Here is a 3,500-nt window from a genome sequence, read left to right as displayed (position 1 = left end):
CCTACTTCCTCGACGACGAACACCTAGACACTCATTTTCTCGATGGCGAACACCTAGACACCAACTTCCCCGGCGGCGAATATCTAGACACCCATTTCCCCAATATCGAACACCTAGACACCCACTTCCTCGACGGCGATTACCTAGACGCTCATTTCCTCTATGGCGAACACCTAGACACCAACTTCCTCGATGGCGAACATGTAGACAACACCTAGACACTTATTTCTTCGACAGCGAGCACCCAGACACTCACTTCTTCGACGGCGAACACCTAGACGCCCACTTCCTCGACGGCGAACCCCTAGACACCCATTTCCTCGACGGCGAACACCTAGACACCCATTTCCTTGACGGCGAACACCTAGACACCAACTTCCTCGACGGCGGACATGTAGACAACATTTAGACACTCACTTCTTCGACGGCGAACACCTAATTATATTGGAATTGAAGAGGCATTGAAGAAAAAAATAAATGGAAACAATTATAAAGAAAAGAAAATTCGTATTCTTGTCAATATTGATGGTGTTCCTCTATACCATTCTTCACGGCAACAATTTTGGCCAATTCTTATACAAATCTTTCATATTAATTATCACAGTGATCCTGTTATTGTTGCAATATATCATGGAGATTCAAAACCAGCTTTTGTCGGAGAATTTTTAAATGATTTTATTCAAGAATCTATCATTTTAACAACAAATGGAATTACTATAAACTCTTCAAGATATGAATTCGAAATAGCAGCTTTTGTGTGCGATACACCAGCAAGATCGTTTATAAAATGTTGTAAAGGTCATAACGGTTTTTATGGTTGCGAACGTTGCGAAACAAAAGGATTAACAAAAGGAAAAAATACGCGTGTTTTTCCGGAAATGACGGCTGCTTTACGAACACATGAATCATTTAAACACAAGAGCCAGCCAGGTCATCACAACGAAAATGAAACGTCACCATTATTATTAATACCGAATTTTGATATAATTCGAGGTGTCACTTTAGATTATATGCATTTATTATGCATCGGAGTTACACGAAGCCTTTTCGAAAAATGGTTACATAAAGGCTTAGCTCGAATTAAACGAATGAAACGAATCATATTAAGAACATCCTTGAAATCAATAACGTCATCAATACCCTGCGAGTTTCAACGAAAAGAGTATGATCTTGAAGATTGGATGAATTGGAAAGCTACTCAATTTCGATTTTTCCTTTTGTATTGCGGTTCTATTGTTCTTAAAAACGTGCTTTCAAAAAATCATTACAAACATGTTTTATTTCTATTAGTAGCTTGTAGAATATTATGTAACTCATCCACTACAGCTAACGAACAAGTTTCTTATGCTAGAAAATTACTTGAAAAATTTTTCTATCTAATGCCAACATATTATAATCCTGAAAGTCAGAGCATGAATTTTCATAATTTAATCCACCTAGCTGATGATGTTGAATACATGCAAGTTTCTTTAAGTTACTTCTCGGCTTTTCCATTTGAAAATATGCTAGGTAAAATAAAGAAATTGATTCGTGCTCCTAAAAATCCATTAGTACAAGTAGTCAATCGTTTAGCTGAACTCGACAAAATGCCAAATAAAATGATACGAGTGTATAATACAATTGGTAATATAATTTTTAAACAAGGAACTCTAACAATAAAAAAAATTGAAATTAATAATGTAACAATATCGTCATGTCGACCTAATAACTTGATTACTTTATACAATGGGAACATTTTAAGAATAAAGAACCTATATGTAACGAAACGTTCAATTACTCAATTAAATGAAATTATACTTGAAGGATATATAATTTCCATAAAAGGAAATGTTTTTGAATATCCTCATGTATCGTCGGATTTTGGGATATTTGAATTAGGAGATCGTATAAGCAGGAGCCATATAAAATGTTCAGGAGATGATATTAAAAGTAAATGTGTATATTTAAAAATATGTGATAAAAGATACGCCGTGACTTTGATACATTAATGACGAAATATTTATTTAAAATGACAATTAATTATAACGTAAATAAATGTATAATAAACAAAAAAGATATGATTACGATCGAATAAATAATAAATAACATATATAAATTTATAACTATAGATCTAATAAGTATAAAATATATATAATATAATAAAACAAGGATAAAAAAATATGTGATATAATAAAGTTTAATTCAAGTTTAAAAAAAGTAACTGTCTATCATAATAATTTGTGTTAATTTCAATTCGTGTATATATTATTCTGTAAAATTCCTTTATATCAGCGTATCGAGAATTTCGTTCCATTGTTCCTCGTGCTGGCTAATATATGTATGTAAACACACTGCTTATCTTCTTTAAACTTTTGCATTACCGCGCATGACTCTACGTTGAATTAATCTATGGTGAAATCTGACATCACTAGTTGGCGTGTACATACCTACGTACTTTGTATTGACGAAATATTAATACTATAACAAAGAGATTTTCTTCTATTATTACTTTTCCAAGTATACAAATTGACTACGATGTAAGTTGAATCACTATATAAGTATTTATACCAATATAAAATGATATGTATAAACATAACCTCGTTTCAGTAATTATTTAGAATAGTTCCCTCCACTTCAAATCTTAATAAAAATGTACTCATTCGACGTGTATTTTTTTTCACTTTAAATGAAAGAATCGGACAGAAAAACGTGGCGGTCGGCTTTGAAAATCGAGTTATTAAGCGTTAAAGTTCGAGACCTTAGAGATATCTGTTTAACGCTTAATAATTCGATTTACGAGGTCGATCGCCACGTTTTTCTGCCAGATTCTTTCGTTTTAAGTGAAACCGTGTCGAATTAGTACACTTTATTAAGATTTAATTTGAGAATGAGAGGAGGCTATTCTAAATAATTACTCTCAATTCTACTTAATGATTGTATTTTCATACTTATAAATTTTTATCTTATCAGTTCCACCATGAATACATTCAATAAAGAAACAACACATTTAGTTGTTCATTTTATGTCACACAAAAAATTTGATAAGGATAGCGAAGCAATAGAATTGGTTCCATGCTCATGGTTAAAATTCACGGATAAATGGATGTGTTATTTCCCACCAAAAAAAGACTGGAATAAAGTTGACAAGTGGACAAAAATATCCAAAAAACCAGACGAAAATTGGAAAACATTTGAAGTCCTAATATTAAAAGAAGCAGGTATGATACACAATTAGAACTATAATTGCAATACTTCTATATTATCTTAATTGTAAAATATTATTGTTATATTTATGATTTACTCAGTGGTACATTTTTATAAATAGCAGTTATATAAATTTATTTATAATGTTTGTGTAGCTAATTATGATCAGGGCATGCGTCGACTTAAGAAAGCATATACAAACTCAGTCATTTCTAGTACCGATTGTGAAGAAGCAAATGATAATTCTGGCATTACAGTTCTTAAGGCGATGCTAAAGCTCCCTGTTTTACCACATTCCTATTCGGTGAAAAATCTCT

General features: G+C 32.1%; 1 protein-coding gene across 1 annotated transcript; it reads left to right on the top strand.

Annotated features, from left to right (window-relative positions):
- Positions 1 to 2,956: 2,956 nt before the first annotated feature.
- Positions 2,957 to 3,439, top strand: LOC108759158 (uncharacterized; the record flags this gene model as incomplete). Its single annotated transcript, XM_018504471.1, has 2 exons — positions 2,957 to 3,197; positions 3,339 to 3,439. Coding segments are annotated over exons 1-2 (342 nt in total), but the record flags the coding sequence as incomplete, so codon positions are not given.
- Between the last annotated feature and the right edge of the window lie 61 nt (positions 3,440 to 3,500).

The sequence above is a fragment of the Trachymyrmex cornetzi genome, unplaced genomic scaffold (assembly GCF_001594075.2).
Source record: "Trachymyrmex cornetzi isolate Tcor2-1 unplaced genomic scaffold, Tcor1.1 scaffold1708, whole genome shotgun sequence".
NCBI classification, from domain to species: Eukaryota; Metazoa; Arthropoda; class Insecta; order Hymenoptera; family Formicidae; genus Trachymyrmex; species Trachymyrmex cornetzi.
The sequence above is the reverse complement of the archived record's forward strand: the minus strand, read 5'-3'. Positions and strand labels throughout refer to the sequence as shown.